This window comes from Pseudonaja textilis, chromosome 3 (assembly GCF_049901715.1).
Source record: "Pseudonaja textilis isolate UNSWEBS1 chromosome 3, rPseTex1.2, whole genome shotgun sequence".
NCBI classification, from domain to species: domain Eukaryota; kingdom Metazoa; phylum Chordata; class Lepidosauria; order Squamata; family Elapidae; genus Pseudonaja; species Pseudonaja textilis.
Genome location: NC_141992.1, coordinates 152,830,345 through 152,850,285, shown reverse-complemented (window position 1 = coordinate 152,850,285; position 19,941 = coordinate 152,830,345). Strand labels below are relative to the sequence as shown.

The 19,941-nt window shown below is 34.8% G+C and overlaps 1 protein-coding gene across 12 annotated transcripts in view; it reads right to left on the bottom strand.

The window, feature by feature from the left end:
* MYOM1 (myomesin 1) overlaps positions 1-19,941 on the bottom strand; it is a 69,256-nt gene that overhangs the window by 48,006 nt on the left and 1,309 nt on the right. For 4 of the 12 annotated variants that reach the window (XM_026699348.2, XM_026699353.2, XM_026699350.2 and 1 more), the window contains exons 2-6: positions 18,894-19,319; positions 15,673-15,792; positions 11,912-12,125; positions 9,797-9,954; positions 1,475-1,567 (exon numbers count right to left, since the gene is read on the bottom strand). In XM_026699348.2, the coding sequence (XP_026555133.1) occupies positions 1,475-1,567; positions 9,797-9,954; positions 11,912-12,125; positions 15,673-15,792; positions 18,894-19,279 (971 nt within the window). In that variant the 5' untranslated portion in view covers positions 19,280-19,319. The remainder of the gene's footprint in view (positions 1-1,474; positions 1,568-9,796; positions 9,955-11,911; positions 12,126-15,672; positions 15,793-18,893; positions 19,320-19,941) is intronic. The other 8 variants (XM_026699351.2, XM_087931139.1, XM_026699352.2 and 5 more) reach the window with 2 other exon arrangements.

The window sequence follows — 19,941 nt, the reverse complement described above, 5'->3', positions numbered from 1 at the left end:
CTCTTAAAGGTATTTAAGAATATAGTATAATAAGAATACCATATTATATAATTTATTACTCCTGCTACCAAAATACATACTAGGCAGTAAAATGTTATAAGGAACATACCTAGTACAACAAAACCTGTTTGGATACATTTTATATTTTCCATAAACTATTAGATTTGTAAGTTACTTTTGTAAACTTTCTGCTATGTTGGCATACTTAGTCAATAAAAAAGATTAAATAATTTGTAATTTAATTAGTACCTTTTATTCTATATAAGGTCACATCAGCAAATGGTTGAGTTATTATACATTCCTTCCTATAATAATTTAAATAATAATTAATCTAATTTCTAAATAAAGGTACATTAAATTGGTTTTAAGTCTGTCTGCCATAGTTTCCTATAACATGTACAGTTGTCAAACTTCTCATTAGTACACCATTCTCCTTATGCTAACATGTTTTTTTTAAGAAAACACTTACATGCAATATAATAAAATAATCACAAAATCTTATTTAGGGGATTCAAAGCACAGATATATTGATAGCTTTCATAATTTGTTATTGTCCCAGTAGGCCAAGATAGCTTTCAATCATCCAGTTCTTCCTCCCATATTTTCCAGGGTTACACATCCCATAAACATATACACGTTTTGTTCTTCTAGCAACAGCATCCCAAAATATGAAGCTTGAGCAGGGCCAGCAGAGTTCCTTGTGTGCCCTGCAGTCATGGGAAATTAAAATTTGTGAAAGCTCAACAGGACCTCTTGCTCCTTAACCATGAGTTTTTGTACTTGGTTAAATAAGAAAGTGCAGAATTCTACTTGAATTGGCTGAAGCCATTTATGATAGATGGTCTTATGTGGAAAAGTTATAAAAATATTTTGGTGGTGTTCAAGACCCAGATTATATTGAGAGATTTAAAGGTTCCTTGTAAGGACAAGATCTGAAAAAAAAACTTTTAATTATGAATTTTAAAAAGTCCAATATCACAGACATATTATGTTTCTCTTTAAAGGCCAAAATCTCTTAAAGATTAAGAGCATTACCTGGCATTGAAATATTAATTTCAACCATTTGAAATTACCTAGAATTTAATGTGCCTAGAATTCAGTAAGTTATCTAAGTATATGTTAAATATAAACATTAACATATTAATTAATTAATATTAATTATGCTAGATAAGTAATCTTAATACAGTACTGGTAGAAATTTATCAAGAAGGACATACAAAACATAAAATCAGCTTCAGGATATCTTATATTTTACAAGGGGTTTCGGAATATGTATCACTTTTCATAAGATGGTTCGGAGTCCGCAATAAAATAAAAACCAGTAATTTCTATTTCAACAGATTCTTCCAGTATGATATTACTTCCGGTAGCACCATCTTCAAAAGACATACTCATATACTATAGGAAATTATTATATACTGTAATTCTAAAGAAAAAGGGAAAAGATTACAAAAACTATATATTGTTCTCTTACTTGTTAATTTCCAAAGAGTGCATCCCATACCGACTTTTGATTTCATATTTACCAGGATGAGTATGGATATTGATGGGAACATTGTTTTTATACCTATGGAATAAAAATGGATTTCTGATAAACACATCAAACATGAAGAAGAAATGAAAAAATATAAATTTCATCAAAATAGATTTAACACAAACGGAAGAATGAAACTAAACTGAAATCCTTGTTCACAAATAAACCAATTGATAATTATTTAAGTATCTAACTGGAATATTGCAGGGTAGAAAAAAAATGACATATTCATTTGTATATATTTATGAAAAGGAATACGTAGTAATAATAAAAAGACTGCTGAGGTTTTTTTTAGCTTTGAAAAACATTTGAGGGGGGAAAATGTCCAGAAGATGGCAGCAAATATTTCCATCAGCATGGAATATGAAGCATTTGTTGGTAGTACTATTGAACTTTAAAATCTTAATTAATGAATATTCAATTATTTACCTTACCACATTCTCTTTTGTAAAACTCTTTTTAAAAATCTGATCTTGGATCTGTATTGTTTGGGATGGTTTATGATTATGCTTTGCAATATTTGCATAAGAGAGTCCTTGAGTTATACTATTTGTTCAGAGACGATTTGAAGTTCCTTATGACTGGTCCTTGAAGTTATGACCAGTGCTGTGTTCTTGCAGTCATGTCATCAAAACTTATTACTTTGCAGCTCATCCACACTTCAGGTGAAGGAGCTGAAACAAGGGGTGCTTCAGCTCCTTCACCTGCCTATGTCCACCCACATCTATGCCCTTTTGGTCCCTTGCATTCCATGGCCCCGATGCCCTAGCTGACCTTAGCTTTCTTATTGCTCCTGCTGCTGGCCAAGCATGCCCAGTGTGGCCCATGGTAAGGCAACTGTGAGCTGCAGGACACTTTCTTGCTAAGATCGTACCCAGCAGTTTCTTTATGAAACCAGGGAATGATGGCTTCAGCTAGCCAGAAGTTGCCTAATGAATGGCCAGGGCATACACACCTTGTCAGCATTAAGAGCAAGAAGTCAGCTGAGGTGGTGGCATCCAGGGTGGCAGGGATTCAAGATATAGGATGGAGAAGACTACTGTGGTGGGCCACTGAGACTGACTAGGATGATTGTGGCTTTGACCATACTGCTGGGGTAGCCAGGACTTCTGGAGGAATTGTTGCTTTGTGTCCCACTGGAGACTGGAAAGACTGGAGTTTGCACTGTGTTGCTGGACCAGATTGTGGCAGCTGAGACTTTCAGAGGTGACTGTAGCTTTCTCAGGGGCTTCTTGGAGACCCAGAGCCATATTGTACCCAAGAGCCCGTAAGCCTCAGCATGGCAAGCAGCCCCAGGACCACATAGTTCTCAGGTCAATGGAGGGTGCAAGGTGGCCAAAAGAGATGAGAAGGAATAGGTAGTTGGAGAGAGTTGAAGGGGGGGCAATCCCTTACACCTTGGAAAAACTGAGGCTTGGAACTGGGAGGGATCAAGGCTGGAATTGACTCTTAATTTTGAAACCAAAATCCCTCTTTATGTATTATTCTTCCTTATTCATTACATTACTACATTTTCTCTAGATATAATAATAATGATGATGATGATGATGATGATGATACTACCATAATAATAATAATAATAATAATAATAATAATAATAATAATAATAATAATAATAATATTCCATCAATTTTAGTATTAAAATGGACCAATATATTTTAGATCAATAATTTTACTATTTTATTATTCTATTACCTTACATAGATTGTATACTTGATTATATTAATTTTTATGTCTCAAATTCTTAACTTACAATTTACTTGTACGGTATTGTTATGTGATTATAGTCTAATCCATGATTTTAGTTTATGACAAAAAATGTAATTTGCAGTACTGTTCTATGATCAGCATGGTTCCTTTTGATAAACAGCTGTGACATCTAGTTGGATAAGATCCAAAATTATTATATTTAGCTCTTCTAATGAAAGACACAACAAAAAATATTTCTTCTGTCCCTCTTCACATTCAAAGGTGTTGCCTTTCAACAGCTTGTGTCATGGAAAATGTAGATCAGCACACACTTGTTATATTAAATTTAAATAGGGCCAAATTTTACCTCAATTAACAGCTTCACTAAAGCAGTGGGTTCTTAAGGATTATTTAGCTTAGCATATTAACAGTTAGTACACATGTACAGGAAAAAGGTTAAATCAAGAATAAACCTATGCTAGATTTTTTTTAAAAAAACTGCTACATTTTTCTCCAATTTCCAGCAACAAAACTTAAGTTTCCTCACTTTTCAACTACAAATTATTTTGCAGTATAACAATACTTCATTAACCTTCAGGGATTGGATTCTTCCAGTTCACACCTATTCACTAGAACCAGTTGTTAACATTCTATGAAGTTTGGAGAACCGGTTGTTAAAGGAAATTACTGGCCTTATCCTGTAAGGAAGGCAGGAAGGAAACATTCTGGTGTTGCTTACAGAAGCTGCCTCTCCATTAACCCTTATTACATTCTTGGCAGGACTAGACTTCCTGTCTCAGGAATGTCTCTGGAGTTTTTTCTCCCTCCTTTGCTGATACTTTGCTTTTGTGGAGTGACCATTTAAAGTTACAATGGCACTGAAAAAAGTGACTTATGACCATTTTTCACACTTACGACTGTTGCAGCATCCTCACAGTCATGAGAGGCCAGGCGAGCAGATGCGTGCCTCGATGTGAGTGTTATTGAATTGGCCACACCCAGCCAATAACATGACCACCAAGCCATGTCTACCCAGTCACATGACCACCAAGCCACACCCACCACCTAAGCCACACCCACAGAACCGGTTGTTAAAAATTTTGAATCCCACCCCTGTTAATCTTGTATTAACAATTATATGAAAAGAAGTTAAGCTGAAGTTGACTTTGAACTAAATTACTTGGACTAAAGATATAAAGTTGTTAAATATAACTATCTATTCTGAATACTCTGCATAGTCTAATATTCTGAATATTCTAAATAGCAAAATACTAAACTGAATGAACCTATGATTTTTTTTTACATGAATGGGAATTTACTTGGTGCATACAAATATCAGAACAGATGTTCTTATTCTGTTCTTAATTACAATACCTTAATAATTTAAACAAATATATGTGACTGAGAGAGAACAGAGTAACTGGTTGGATTAGATTCAGGAACTATGAGGTCAGATAATATTCTCAACAAATACTTAAAAATGTCTCCCCCCTCTGTCCTTCCCTCCCTCTCTTTCTATCTCTACATGTGTGTGTGTGTGTGTGTGTGTGTGTGTGTGTATTAATGTTTACTTTTGAAATGTTTGAAATGCAAAAATAATCTTTGTAATAAGCTGATTTGCATAATATCCAGTTACCTACAGTTTTTATGATGCTTATATGAAAGCATGCTTTTTTTAATGAAACGATGCTTTTATGAAAGCATGATTATACAAAACTTACTTTAGCCCTAATTAAAAAGCTACCCTGATTCTTCACTGTAGTATAAATGTAATGTAGCTATTTGTCTTGTTTTTTCATCTCTAAATATGTGAATATATCTCCTTCTTCAAATGGAATGTCCCAGAATAGATTGCACACATGCATAAAAAAAATGACCTGGAATTGTTTGTTGATGTAGACAAGATCTAGCAACTTCCACATATTTAAGAAACTTTAAGAATGTTTTACTTCAGGTTGTTCTTAAAGACGGAGTACTAATTTTCAGAAGAATCAATATTTTTATTCAAAACTAATAAATTAAAGTCTCCCCAAACTCTGCTGTGGGGCCTTATCATGAAATGGGAGGGTGTTCCTGGGCGGCATGGGCAAAGAATGTCCCGAGTGTATGCCAAGATTATACATTCCAGCAGGGTCACCCAAAGTATGAAGGTCACCCCAGCTGCCCAATTTAAGCAAGCGGGCACCTATATTGGGAATCAGTTATAGAAACATGAGGAGGCAGATAATCGCTTTAAAGACAATGGCAAAGACATCAATTCATACTACATGCAAGAAGGCAAGGGTAAACAACTGCTGTATTTTTACTAAGAAAATCACTGGATAGACAATAAAATGCTGAACAATAAAGTGCCAGATGAGCCGAGGATCTTTCAGAGTGCTAATGATGAAGGCGAATATATGTGTCCTAGGATAACGTTGCAGAATCCAGTCTGGGTCAGTCACTGGGACCAGAGGTTTAGTCTTCCAAGCTTTTGGACTCATGCTGGAACATCCTTTTTAGTTGTTGCCACACACAACCAGGCACCATATAAATACCACACACAGAATAGCCCAAAGCACGTACTCTGCTAGAGAGAAGTGTTGTGGCTCGCCAGCAGAGCTGGCAGCAGACTCAGACAGTGAGGAGGTTGGGGACGAACATGGGCCAGTCCTGGAGTCTGGGGAAGGCTCTGAGAAGTGCTCTGCATTGGAGGCAGAGATGGGGGCAGGGCCATCTGACAGTTATTAGCTGCCTTCAGAGTCGGAGTTCAGTGAGGCAGAAGAACAGCTGGAGCATTTTCCAAGTGTGCACATGCACAGAGCTGCCAGGAGAAGGGAACAGTTAATGAACAAGGGTCGACTTGGGAGTAAGGACACAGGTGGACGGTGAATGGTCCCTCCCATAGGGGATAAAGAGGAGCGAAAGAAAAATGGGGTTTGCAGGAGACAATTAGTTCATTTAATTTCTTGCCAATTAATTGCCAAGTAATTTCTGCTACAACGTGGTGTTTGGAACAGAGGTGGTTTTCAGCAGTTTCTGACTAGTTCTGGAGAACCGGTAGCAGAAATTTTGAGTAGTTCGGAGAACTGGTGGTAACCTTCCTCCAGAAGTGGGGAGGGAAAGGAGATCTTACAGTATCCTTCCCCTACCATGCCCACCAAGCTGCGCCCAGAACTAGTAGTAAAAAATTTGAATCCTACCACTAGTTTGGAAGATATCGGCCTGGCAACTCTCCAAGCCTGATAAAGGTCTGTAGTTTCGGAATCTCATGAAAGACTGTTTGCCAGGACTTTATGGAGAGGAATTCACTTTAACCTAAATAAAAGGGGTTTTATCAGGATGAGGAGTCTGTTTCATGATCTTGGGAAGCCTACGTTAGAACAAGAAGTTCCCTGAGGATGGGCTCCAGCATGAGTCCAAAAGCTTGGAAGATGAAACTGAATAAGGAGATATTTAACCAGGAAATAAGGAGAAACTTTCTGAGAGTGAGAACAATCAACCAGTGGAACCGCTTGCCCTCAGAAGTTGTGGGAACGTCATCACTTGAGACTTTCAAGAAGAGATTGGACTGCCATTTGTCAGAAATGGTGTAGGGTCTCCCGCTTGGGCGGGGGGGTTGGACTAGATGACCTACAAGTTCCCTTCCTACTCTGATCATCTATTATCTGTGGTCCCAGTGACCGACTCAGATTGGATCCTGCAGTACTAATGGTCTTTATGGTGCTACTGGATTAAAGCCTTTGAGGTGTCAACTTGCTGATGTTGCCATACAGAAAAAGAAAAATTATGGTGGCTATGAGGACATGATTGGGAGACTTGAAAGATCAGGTTAGGAACAAATAATATACATAATCAAACAATCTGTTAAAAACCAATGCAAGAGTTATGTCAGGTTTCTATGTATGTACTAGAGCACATAATTTTAATAAAGAAAAGAATTATACTTTCATACGATGCACAAGATGAAAACCTAGAAAATGCATTCAGAAACTCAAAATTAATGTTTTCTAAGAAGCAATTCTTTTACGATTACAGAAGTTTCAGATCACCAATGTCATGAAATCGCATTATAGTAATTCAAGATCTTTGCCCTTTTTCTAGAAATTGAGAATAGTATACATATTTCCCCTACTCTTCTCCATTTCTGTCCAGCTTATCTCTTTAAGTAAGGCTGGATTTCCACATTCCCACAATATTAGTGAAGCAGAATATGGTCCAGAAATCAGTGATTACAAGCTCACATCTTTTCTTGTTTTGAAAATCAGCAACAGCACGATAATCTCTGAAAACTGGGAAAAATATTGGGAGGCAGCATTTAATCTTCTCCCATCTCTTTTTCTAATTTAAATTATTATATTTCATTAAAGCTATTTCAAGAGTGGGGAATGGAAATGGGGTGAATGATAAAACGAAGTCCTATCTCAGAACACTCTAGCTCTTCCCTGATCTTCAGAGCATCCTCATACTCAGAGAAATAGGCACTATACTTCCCTTCAAACATTTTTGGGATGTAGCTCCCATTATTTCTAATCATTGGTCAGGTCTAAGGTATGCAAATGTAAATTATCTGAAAGACCAAATCTACTGTCAAATTTAGCAGAAACTTTTATTACGTTTGGATCAGTATTGTCGAAGTTGTAATAATTGTCATTTTTTGTCAATGTTCTTCAAAGTACCAATTCTAGAAGCAACCTGAACTGATGTATTAAATTGAAGTCAACAACACAATATCTGACTTAAATTTTGTTTTCTTTCTTCTTGCATCATTTTACATCATGAACAATTCTGGAAACCCTTCTTTTCTGTCACTTTAGAAGCTACTGCATCCAACACGTACTGCATCCAACATGTTCTTCTTCATCTTTAGCTTATTTTAAGGAATACCATTTTATTTATGACATGAAATAAAAGTCACACACTTTTACTATCTGATTACCAACATTCCAGAAGAGGGAAGTCATTTGCTAATTTGGAACTGTAACACCTTTACTCTTTTTTATGGGTTAGCAGTTCAAACAGACAGCTGAACTCACAAATAATATGGGTTTTCCTTATTTTTCCTAGTAAAGCTAATAAAACAACATGATTAAATGTAATATAATTCACTATGCAGTATAAGCATTTATTCAACTGAGAACACTAAGGGTTCACAACTTTTATCACATTTCCATGTTGTGTAAGTGCTGTTTGTTTCAAGCATGTGAATGACATCTACTTAACAAATGATAAGCGAGAGTTATTAGATTTCATTTCATATCCCAAAGCAAACACCTGCCTGATGCTCATTCTTTCCACTGATAGCTAAGTACTAAAAATGCAATTCTCTGCATGTTTCAGTCAGTAGCAAATCACACTGAATTCCTAGATATATAGGACCAAAACTTAAATATTCAGTGTTACCACAATTTTAAAAAAAGTACTGCATCACATTACATACACACAACTAAGTAGATATATTTATAGCTAATTTAATTTAATGTGAATTCAATTCTTGGATGTAGCTTCTATAACAATATTGGAGTGATGCAATTCTAAATCATTCACATTCTCAAATTATATTCCAGGCATGCTATCTAGTCGAAAACAACTGAGAAGAGTAATGGGATCAATATATTTATTTGGGTCAGACATCATTATGACAAACTAACCATGTTCTCGTATTTCTGACCTTGAATAAGTCTTTTTCTTATTTCTTAATCAAGTTGCATTCATTTTTAAAATATAGAACCTTTTTGTACACATTCCTCCTAAAATATATAAATGTAATGCCTTTCACTGTCAGATTTGCAAACTTTTCTTCATATAAATGTATTTGGAGCATACCTTTTTCTGAAATAAATGCTTTTTAATTGGCAAATTGTGCCACAAAATATGGTATGATTTTGGTATGCCAAAATCAAACTGTTAATGCATATTATTTCAAGAAGTGCAGTCTGATAAATTTATATCAAACAAGAATTTCCTCCCCATTCAAACCACTAACACTTGAATTTTTTTTCTCACTTGAAAGCTCTGGCTTTTTTTAGTAAGGTTGCCAACATCAGTATTTACACCCAAAATAAATAGATATTGATTCCTTTCTTGAAATGAGTAGATATGTATACTATTATTCATTTAGATTTAAATTGCAAGTCACCATTAAATGGCTTTTAGCCATAAAACATACAATATAGAAACATACATTGATAAATTATGGAAATATTATTCCTTGTGTGGTTTGGAACATTCTCATTTAAAATTAATTGTTGAATTGAGGCAAAAGTTAATTGTTGTGTTTAGCACACTTAATAATAGCTATTATTCTCAAGCCCTCTGCAAGAATAAGATATAATGTAGCAGGTATAAGCTCTCTAAGATATAGCAGGGATAAGATAGCCCACAATGAATACATGTACTGAATTAAAGTAAAAACATGAATTTATATAATAATGTGTGAATTACTTTAAGCATGCAAAAATTCACTAGATAATGTTAGGAGCTGAATGTGGTTACTTCTCAATACAATATGTATAGTAAACTTTGTTTTTATGTTAACCTATTCTAAATTCATTACTTCATCAACTGACAATGCTGATAAACAGACAAACATACCATGTAATACGAGGTTCTGGCCAGCCTCTCACAGTGCAGTGCAACCTGGCATTCTGTTTTTCCCAGACAGTGTGTGAACGAGGTTTGATAACAAATTCAGGAGCATGTAGCAGACTATCTTCATTTAACTTTTTGTGGAATTCCAGTGTCTCTATTAACTGTAAGGACAAACATTGCACCTTAAAAATCATCCTCTAGACATACATTAGGTTTAGCTTTGATGTAGACTATTATATAAAATATATTTGTTGAACATCTCATAAATATAATAAAATATTATCATAATTTTCAACATGCCATTTAAGCAATGTTTTCTTAAGATGACCATGGAATAAAGTGAAAACATTATTGCTTTCTCCAGATTCTAGACCAGAGCTCTCCAAACTTGGAAACTTTAAGACTTGTGGACTTCAAGTCTTCCCAGAATTCTCCAGCCAGCTTGAGGACCCCTGTTCTAGACAAATCTAGAATTGACTGCCCATTACTTCCTAAGTGCAGAAACTGATGATACCGTACTCCCTCTTCTCTTCCTTCCACTTCTCTATCCCACTCTCAGTCTCAGGAAATTGCAACTGTTCCCCATATCTGTGTTTTCCAGCTTTGATTCAAATGGATGTTTTCTATTATTTTAAGACCTTCAGAGTTGATGGTTTTTGGAATTTTCTTCTAATCTAGATAAAAACTTGTCTCCAATGGCTGTGCTGCCTGGCAACCTCCAGCCACTAATCATTATACTGCACAGCAATTGGGTTGCTATGTTTTCTCTTGATTATATGTACCTTTAAAAAATTTTTATAGCAATAATCTTATTGTTTAAAACGCAATGTTTACAGTTTACAATGAACCATTCTTAACTCTGGAAGCTCGTGATCTATTTTCCAGTGGACATCCTTTCCTTTCTACCCAGTCCAGGGAAAGCAGAGCTCCCCTTTTTATTTTTCAAAGCATAGTAAAGCTGTTTCTGTAGTTGCTTCTTTGCTTTTTGAATCTAAACTATCAGTTATTTCTTATTACAAAGTGTCCATGCAGGAAGATGTAGGAATGAAAAAGAAACCTTTTTCCTGCTGCTTTCATCTTGTGGTGACAAAGTTAGGATAAGGGGGGGGGGGCTGGGGGGAGAAAAAGTCTGGATTGGGGTAAAAAAAAGATAATGTGAGAAGAGAAGGTATCCATGTACACAAACAACTGGGAAATATAAGAAAAGGCACATGGAATTACAACTAGTAAAAAGGGAACAATCACTGAAAATAAGAAGTGGCACCGAATCAGCCAATGAGGTGTCTTCTCTGCATGGATTGAAAGGGAAAGAACAGAGAAATGACATTCAGCCATGATCTGGACTGAACACATAGCTCCATTGCCAACTCTCTGCATTTGGGTCAGGTATTTTTGAAGTTGGCTTAAGAAAGAGGTGAGAACAACACGGAAAACATGCTGTTAAAGGAAGCAATGAGGTCAAGTAAAAGAGAAATGTGAATTTATGGAAATATTAGTATCTAATTTGGAATTTTGCTCCTTTTCCTTACATGAAGTGAAATATAGAGGGGTCAGAAATTGGCCACAGCACATGTCAGTTGGGACAATAGATCTGCTGGTTGCAAAATCCTTTTGGTATGCACACTCATACTCCAAGCCAAAAAAAACAGTCTACAGCAGTTCTGGAGCTGACGTTGATTTATTTATTGGCTTCAACAGGAGGGAATTCCTTTTATTTAAACAAAGAGAGTACTGGGGATGGGAAACTGATCCTTCTACATTCTTGCCCTTCAACAGATGCCAAGAAAGATGCTGGAGTTTTTCTCAAAGGAAACAGATAGGATTCATACTCTGCCCAATCTTTATAGACCTATAATTCTCTTATTTTTATTTGTAGAGATACAGAAACAATACCTGAAAAATATATTTTATAATGTTTCATATTTAGATTCTGAATCTTGCTAAATGTTTAAGTCCTAATAGTTCAGAAATTATGTTTTTCTCCCCCATTTGAAATCAATCAGAAACATAATAATTAATAATGGCTCACCTTTGTAACCTTGTCCTGTATTTTGATATTTTTAACAACACTAAACAACAACAAAGCCTAACATCATTAATGAATAAGTAATTTAATACCGTTTTCTTTAAAGCCAATTTTTCAGCTGTCTCCCGTATTGCTACTTTTCTTGATTTTTTCTCATGGTGTTCTTCTTCTACAGAAGAGGAAATTTTCTTTTTTGTTGTAGTGATCCCTTCCCCAGTAGAAAAAAGATTTCTTCTGGCAATATAAGCAGCACTTTCCTTAATTCTTTCTTCTTCTTTATCTGTAATTCCACTAATGTAGTTTTCTCTGCAATAATTAAAAAAAACCATTGCATATTGGAAAACAAGACATTATATGTTAATCTTAACATAATAAATTAAATATAGTCCACCGAATATATCAAGACAATGGCCTTTCTATATCAGTTTTTCCTAATTTCTGCTGTAGACATAAAATTTAGGAATGAAGGTTATGGATGACACAAATTTTAGTACAATTTTCTGCATAATATGGTGTGGGGTGGAGAAGCTGTTTTTCATGATTTTCTTGAAAAATATTAGTTATCATCTTATTGTCTCTTTAGTTTAAGAAAATAAAGGTAAGTATTAAAAGATACCAATACTTGTACAAGATGCCGATGTTATGGAAATCTACTGTATATCAAACTAGCTTGATTTTTTTAAATATATTATAGCTATTAGTCTTTTACATCTGATATAAATACAGTATATTTCAATATCAAAGTAATATACTTCCGCAATATAAATCATAATTAAGACTATGAATGCAGCAAACAATTGTTTAGAAAGCTAGCACCTGGGATTGGAAAAGGCAACAGTAATGGGCTATTTATTTAGCTTTTCAGTTAGCAGCTGCAGTTACTGATTATAAAGCAAATCTTCACATGTATCTACAGTATATATCCAATCTTGTATTCTTTTAATACTTATCAATATTTTAATATAAATGCCAATTCATTGAAATGTGCGTATGAGTTTTGTGGTCAAATCCATATATATAATTTATCACTATATAATTAACACATATAGTCATTCTGAATATCAAAGGTATGAAATGGCTATCCATATCATTCTAAACATTAATTCAAATGTTGAGCTATTAGAATAGGTACAGAAAGCATTCTTGAGATGAAGTGCCAAATGTTTAGGCTGATCCTGAATGCAATTTTTAAAGATTTTAAACTTTAGCCAGAGAGTGTAGATTGGCAGATTTCCATATAAAATCAGATGACTGAATTATACCTTTGGAATATTAGCGCAGTAATAGTTATATTTTAGATGATGACATTCAGTAACTCTTGGCTTAGTTAGGGGTTATATACACTTAAATCCAAAATACCTCTGAAGGTCCTTTGTTTGGAAAAGGCTTCCTTCAGAACACCAACAAATCAAGGTAGATGTCAAATATTATTAATTTTGAAATGTTAATAATCTAGCGATAGGAGTGGGAAATTAATTGCAGTGAAAATAAGTAGAATTCATAAATTTGACTAATCTATGGTAAGGATTATTTTTAAATCATGTCCAAAATGCAAAACCTTCTAAAATGTTTTTGTGGCATTAAATGCAAACCAAGAGTGTACAAGTCAGCAGTCTAAAAGTGGATGTCTTGCATCACAGCATTCTATTAGAACATTCCCAAATTAACTTTGGAATCCAATTATTTTGGGTCCAAATCTATCTTTATCAGTTGGCCAACAATCAATACAAACTATCAGCTCCCTAAAAGGAATTAGATTTTTTTAAAATTACATGGTCTGTTTCTAACAATTATCTCATAATGGAAAGATGCAAACTGATCTAATTAATAATTTAGATATGGTTTACAAGTATAACATGAATCTGATAATAAATAGGTGGTAGTGGTATCACACAGTCCAATACTTTCCGGCACAAAGAAAGGTTAGACTTATTATAAATCAAATTAAATGTCTATTCCTTTAAGAAAGACTGGCAGAGACTAAATTGACAAGGCAACAAAATTATATATTATCATATTTGTTTTATATGCTAAGATTTAAAGTAAATTCTCTAAATCTAAAAATACTTTGGAAACAGCAACAAATATATCCAGACTGAAATCACATTGTCAGATAATTGTTGAAAACAATTATGCTGACATTGTACAGAAAACAAACATTGAAAGTTTTAAGAAATATTTCTCTATTGTTAACAATGTTAGCTAAGATTTAAAGTAAATTCTCTAAATCTAAAAATACTTTGGAAACAGCAACAAATATATCCAAACTGAAATCACATTGTTAACAATGTGTACTGAAAACCTGCTAGTTGTTCTGGTAGCTCTAGACATTACATAATTGTTTTTTGTTCCAATAGTCTTGGATACTTCAATAGATTCTTACTCAATTATATACAATAAAAAATTAGAATAAATGAGAGAGGAATACATATATATGTGTGGCATGTATGAAAAAGTGAAAGACAGCTTTTCTTGTATTATAATGAATATACTGATTTAACATACTGTAATTGAATAGACTACTCTTTTCTGACCTAAATTAGAATTCTTAGCTATCTGCATCATTTTAAGAAGAACCTTTTTCCCTTGAAAAATGTCATTATAAAACAATGAAAATCTGATCATGTTGCTTATTAAAGAAGTCAAGATTTCAGTAGCAATTTCTGTCAAAAACATAGCCTCCTCTGTAAATTTCAGACCCATCAATATTCTGTGTAAAAAGTCTTAAATTCAAGTTCAGATATACTGCAACTCAAATATATCATATAATACAGGGGTGTCAAACTCAAGGCTGGATTCGGCCAATGGCATGCTTAGATATGGTCCCCGGGGCCGGCCTAGAAACAGCAAAGGCTGGCCTGCGGTGCCTCTGCCAATGAAAATGGAGCTTGGGGGCCCCTGCACCCCATTTTTGGCCATGATGGCCTCCTGCATCCCACTGCCAGTGAAAATGAAGCACAGCCCCCTAGAGTTCTATTTTCGCTGGCAGAGGGCTGCAGGAAGCCAATCAAATCAAACTAAAAACAAAACAAAAGAAGAACTGTTTCCCCTTTTGCTTTTGCATGCAAGAAGGGACAGGAAAGGGAAAGAGGAAAGACAAAGAAAAAGAGAGAAAGATGGGAAGAGAAGAAAAAATAAGGAAAGAGGGGAAGGAAGAAGAAAGGAAAAAGAAGAAGGAAGGAAAAAGAAGGGAAGGAAGGAAGATTATAATGAGAATGAGGGATGGTCTCAGGGAAATGCTGCCTTAGCACTTGGCCACTACAGGTGCCCCTGACATGAGTCCTGTGTCATGCCCACTATGGCCATGCCCACTCCTGGCCATGCCCACCCCCGGCCCCCCAAGGTCAAACACAACCCTGATGTGGCCCTCAATGAAATTGAGTCTGACACCCCTGTTCTAATATGTTTATATTGATAGAGGACCAATTTTTCTATTAAAAATGTCACAGAAAATGCAAAACAGTGAGATACTTAAAAGATAGCATTAAGTATTTAGTTCAGTTTATCTTTCTGTTTTCTCTCCGTTATTGCTTCTCTTGCTTTTCAATTATTCATTCATAATTGAAATACCACATATAAGTAAACAGATTCTTAAGGATAAAGACTCAAAACTTCAGAGGAAACATAGATAGGACTGCACTATTATTGATAGTTAATGTCAGGCAGATTATATTTTTAATCAACCTCACCATTTGTGCACTTTTATGGGCAATAGAAAGACTCATTAGCAATGTATTTATATGGTGAAATTTAGCATTGAAGCCATTATAATGCTGTAAAAAAATTTTTACTCTCCATCTCAATCATTTTTTTTTTTTTGGCTCATTCACAAAACAACAGTAAAGACACGTACCTTCCACTGAATACAGGGACAACATACTCAATAATGGTGTTTTCTTTTTCATCTGACAATATACTTTGTTTGGCTCTTTTTGCTTTAGGACTCAACTTTAGAGTATGATCTTCCAGACTTCTGAAAGAAATGTCATATTATTAATTTTTTAAAGACATCTTCCTTAATGTTATCTACTGTAATGCATGTTGAACATAATGGAAGCTGAACCTTAGTTGAACATCCTTAGCTGATGATAAGAGTTTGAAACCTGTATGTGAAAATTGAGAAACAATTGTTTTTTCGTCCATAATAATCGAGATATAAGGTATTATTAATATTTTCATAAATTTCCTGATGAGTAGCCCTATCAATCTTCAGCAGTAAAACAAGAGACAAATCTGTAGGTCCTTAAGCCCTATTCAATTTATCACAATATAACAACTGTTTGTGTGTTTCATTAATTTATAACATAATTAAAATAAATAAATTACGGATCCACTGTGGGTTTTTTGGGGGTGGGGGGATTTTTACATGTATCTTGTGTGTTGTATTTTAATGTAGATTCCTAACTTATAGTTAATCTCAGAGGTGAGCTGCACTTTCATTTGCAAGGGGTTCGCTGGCCGTGAGTGTGCATGTGCCACTTTGGGGCTGAAACACAGCTTCAAACAGGCAGTTAACCGACTGGGGCAGCTCCAGTCAATATAGCAGGGCAGCGCAGAACTCACCTGGACAACCTGGGTGAGGGAAAAGTTAGTTATTTAAGGAAAGCATACCACAAGGGCGGGTGAGTGGGCCTAGCCAGAGATCCCAGCTAGGGGTTCGCCTGAACCTGCCGACCATCCAGCAGCCCACCACTGTTTAATCTTACTAAGAAATAGAAAGTACCATTGATTTTAATAGTGAGCAAAGAATTGTCTTCCAACTAACCATCATCTTTCTAGGATTGGGAAATCTGTGGGGCTGCAAACATTCTAAGGAAAGGAATAGTATACTATACCTGGACAAGCCAAATATTTAAATAAACATGTTTTTTTTAAAGAAGTGGGGTGAAGACAGTGGTAGGATTCAAATTTTTTTACTACCAGTTCTGTGGGCGTGGCTTGGTGGGCGTGGCAGGGGAAGGATACTGTAAAATCTCCAGTCAGAGGTGGTATTTGCTGGTTCTCTGAACTACTCAAAATTTCCGCTACTGGTTCTCCAGAACTGGTCAGAACCTGCTGAATACTACTTCTGGATGAAGAGGAACCTGTTACTTCTAAAAGTTAAGCTTGGGCGTCTGGAAAGGCACTCGGAGCTTATTATCATTGGGTATTTTGTTAAGTATTAATGTATTATTATTTGATTTCACTTTAACAAGGCAAATAAGGCTTTTAAAGTCTAAGCACACTTAGTCCTCTTTACGTAGCTTATCCTGAAGGTTATTTTCCTATTTGTGCTGAGCTCTCTTTCTATTAAATACATATTTGGCAAAAATTTGTTATTGTAGGAGATAATGTTTTGGAGGAGAAAAAAACAGCCTCAATGCCAATCTCTGTCTTGCAATGAACTTCTTGGAGATCTTCTTTTGGGACTAGGCCCTTTTCCATGGCAGCTACTTTTTGGACAAGCCAGAAAGCAATAGCAGCAGACTTGTAATACAAATGGGGCCACAGGCCTCTAAATGTTAGAAACCATTGCTTTACTCATCAGCTACTCACCGCATTATAAAATCTATCAAGTCAAGCAATTTAAAACATTCACCATGAGGCAGATGAAAAGTGTAAACTGCTTCTAAGCCTGCAGGACAAGCTAATTAGGAATCAAATGTCTACATTCCCCCCACGCCTTTCTCTACATCTCAGCTGATGACTAAAGACATGAAATACCAAAAGGAACGTCTTCAAGTTACGTTCAGTCTGCTGAATTGGGGACTTCACCTCTGGCCAAAGTACAGAAATATTGTAATATTTGGCCATATGATCAAGAAATTACTGTGACAACCAAAAACTTAACACTTTTTAAATGAATTTTTATATTGCAGAAGAAAAGAAACATTTCTTCAAGATGGTAAAAAAGTTTAGAAAATAAAAGACAGTAAGACAAAATTATTATCGTTGGATTTCAAGTAAGGAATTTATCTTTTTATCCTTCTCACTACATAATCCTGTAAACAAAACTAGCCACGAATTCTTGCTATTAAATAATCCAGTTGATCTTTCGGCATCTACCATTAAAACTGCTTTCTGAACCTGAAATAACACAGCCAGTAAAATAATGAATGTGATGATATGTTTAGGAGTAACAATAATCCAATTATACAGGTTGACACTGGGTTTACCCACAAGCCTAAATCCATCTAACATATAAATTAATCGCTTCAGAAAAAAAATCCTTTTCTTTTAAATCTGTTGATAGATTGCATTGTATTTCTTTACAGTATTGGATTTCAACTGCCAGCATTTATTCTGAAATTATCAGAATAAAGTATGAACTTAAATTATGGTAAAAAATAATTTGTCTTTATCTTTGAATAAGACTACTATAGTCACTGATAGCTGATACAATTCAAACAGTAGTTAAGTTACCGTAAATGGGTTCTTTTTATTTATGTTTATTTGGTAACACAAATAGATGAATTATCTTTAATTTCTCTGACTATAGCATTATAGAATAAATCACCGGGTTAAATATTATGAATTCAAAGCCAGAATAAGCATAACACAACAAGTATATGCAACATTCCTGTAACACTTTTCTCCTCCAGAAAAACAGCAGTGGGATTATGAGTCTGAGCTAGAACTCAGCAGAAGCACTAAGTAGAAAGTTTTCCCTCCAGCTATTTTATTTATCATCAAATATTTGATTAAATTACTTTTCCACCCAGAGAAGGATGTATTCTTTCTATAGACAGAAAAGCAGCTGTGCTAAATGCTCTGAATAAGGGGGAAATGACTAAGAAGATTTTGAGTAATGTTTCTCCATTTCCTCAGTCAAACCCACAGACTACATAACTAGTTAAAGTGCTATCAGCAGATTGGTTTATGACTCTGATAATGTAATATCCATTGTAGTGTACAACATGGCATATAAATGGCTTTACAAGCCAAATATACAAAAACAGAAAGAAACATTTTGTAAAAAGGTAATCTGAGAAAGCTTATTGTCCCCAAAAATATTTATAATCACAAAATTTGATACCCAGGAAATGAAAATGGATGGAAAGCTACCATACTACATAAAATTGTATTTTACTCTACCCGAGACTGTATGGGTCATATCCAAGACGATATGCTTCAGCTTTCTTATTGATCAGTTCAGATCCATGATGATATGCTTCAGCTTTCTTATTGACCAACTCAGATCCTAGACTGTAAGCTGCAGATCGTTTACTGTGAGCTGCAGATTTGTGGGCATGAGCTTCTATTAATTCTTGGCTGGCTTCTGCAGACTTTTGGTCAGAAAAAGCTGACTCCTGGTGGTAGGCTGATGCGCTTCTGTGACTGTAGGCGGTAGACCCTTGTGTATAAATGGCAGATTTCTGCTTTTCTTCTTTCTGATATTGACTTAGTGTGGATTCTAGCTCTTTGTGACGATAAGCTCGGTCGAAATGCTGATGGTGCCTCTGATAGAATGGTAAAGACATTTTTTGGATTTCTCCTAACTCAATTCACACTTTGGATAAACTGTGAAAAGAAAAAAAAAACTAGTTAGTCATTATTCTCAACTTAACAGTATGTTTTATGTTTTTGTAAAGATAGCAAAACCATCAAATGAATATTTCTCCATGAACTTATACAAAAAAAAAATCTGCCACCAAGATATAACATTAAAAATGCTAACATTATACAATGTCAAGTTTTAAGAACAAAATATTCACAGGAATATAAATAAAACTTAGAATATGCACAAATAATGTCTTAAGAATACTAGTTACACACACAAAAAATACTTTTTACTTCATATTTATGACTGCTGGCATATTTTTTTAAAATACAGATTCTGAAATCTGAATGTGTTTCTGTGAAAAAAAAACTGGTAATGGATACTGGTTAAAAATATAACAAAATATCCATTTAATCTAATGTAAATCAAATCAAAACTTAACATAAAAAAGCAGCTCCCATAAAAATAAATTTTTTCAGTTATTGGCTCTTGCAAAACAAAGAAGCAGGATAGGAATATGTAATTGTTCTAAATCCTAATATAGGTAGAGTTTACGTTTTAAAATATTCACCATTGTAGTTATGATTTATTTATTATTTTCGTGCCTGTTGGTTCTCTTTTATATTAAGCCAGATGAATGGA